The 1,485-nt window shown below is 52.9% G+C and overlaps 1 protein-coding gene across 1 annotated transcript in view; it reads left to right on the forward strand.

Moving 5' to 3' along the window:
* The window catches only part of EMH_0078270 (bromodomain domain-containing protein, putative), a gene marked incomplete at both ends in the record, with an annotated part of 4,466 nt that overhangs the window by 2,258 nt on the left and 723 nt on the right, over positions 1-1,485 (forward strand). The window contains 2 exons of the mRNA XM_013499971.1: positions 296-514; positions 613-1,350. Of these exons, the coding sequence (XP_013355425.1) occupies positions 296-514; positions 613-1,350 (957 nt within the window). The remainder of the gene's footprint in view (positions 1-295; positions 515-612; positions 1,351-1,485) is intronic.

Here is a 1,485-nt window from a genome sequence, read left to right on the forward strand (position 1 = left end):
AGCACAGCGAGCAGCACAGTGGTTCCTCTATCCGGTCGACCCAGCAGCAGACAACGTGCCTGACTACTTTGACGTAATAAAACAACCAATAGATTTAAATTTAATCGAAAAAAAACTAAATTTCGGGTTTTATAAACATCCTTTTATATTTCAGCAAGATATCCGGCAAATTTTCTTTAACGCATTTTCCTATCACCACAGCACCAATGCTGTATGGAGAGATGCAAATACACTCGCCAATGAGTTCGAGAGATGCTGCAAGCTTATACACGATATAAACCCCTATCATCTGCAGCTGCAGCAGCAGCAGCAGCAGGGGCAGGGGCAGCAGCAGCAGGGTGCTGCTGCTGCGGGGGGGGGAGGGCAGAGTAGGCTCGAGGAGGTACTCGCTATACTGGCAGCACCGCATGCAGAAGAACCATGGGGGGATGAGCAGCAGCAACAGCAGCAGCAGCAGCAGTTGCTGTTGCAGCAGCAGCAGATGATGGGGATGCAGCAGCAGCAAGGTTATGCTGTTAGTAGTGATGGCAGCGCAACCGGAATAGCAGCAGATCCTGCTGCTGCTGCTGCTGCTGCTGCNCTGCTGCTGCTGCTGCTGCTGCTGCATATCAGCAGCAGCAACTTGAGGGAGGTATTCCTGCTGCTGCTGCTGCTGCTGCTTCTCCTGCTGTTGGGTTAGAGGGTGTGGGTATAGGTGTGCGCACCCGTCCTCGGCGGGCAGTGCAGCAGCAGCAGCAGCAGCGGCAGCAGCAGCTGCAGCTCGAAGCAGATGATAGTATGTATGAAGAATACAGCTCAAGCCGCAGCAGCGCAGCAAGAAGGCAGCAGAGCGCCCTCTCCCCTTCCCGGCGTGTGACCCGTGGCGGTCGTGCTGTTCGTGCTGCAGCAGCAGGTCGAGGTTTTGCTGCAGCAGCAGCAGCAGCAGTAGGAGGAGCAGCAGGTGTTGCTGCTGGTCGTGGCGGTGCCTGGGATATGTCTGTATCTGGTGTTTCTGCTGCAGCAGGAGGGAATACACCAGCAGCAGCAGCAGCAGCGCAAGCAGCAGCAGCAGCAGCAGGAGGAGACAACCTGCTGCTGCTGGAGGCCCCCCCAGATGCAGCAGTGCTGCCGCCCCCACCTATAGCCCGTATAGGAGTGAACGATAAGCCACTAAGCAGCAGCCAGAGAAGAACCTTATGCATACACATGCGTATGCTGTCGGCGCAGCAGCGGCGTGCTGCGCTTGAACTTATACAGGATGATATAGGTATTGTTGCTGCCGATCATATGTATGATGCTTCTTTTGCTGTCGATACAGAATTGCTATCTATAGAAAAACAAAAACGCCTATTTGCTTATGTTAATAGTATGGTTAGGGCTAATAGGGAGCTTCTTCTTAGTAGGGGGATTATAAATAATATACACCCGAGTACTCCTGCTGCTGNAGGGCTAATAGGGAGCTTCTTCTTAGTAGGGGGATTATAAATAATATACACCCGAGTACTC

This window comes from Eimeria mitis, genomic scaffold (assembly GCF_000499745.2).
Source record: "Eimeria mitis Houghton genomic scaffold, Emh_scaff4884, whole genome shotgun sequence".
In the NCBI taxonomy this organism is placed as follows: domain Eukaryota; phylum Apicomplexa; class Conoidasida; order Eucoccidiorida; family Eimeriidae; genus Eimeria; species Eimeria mitis.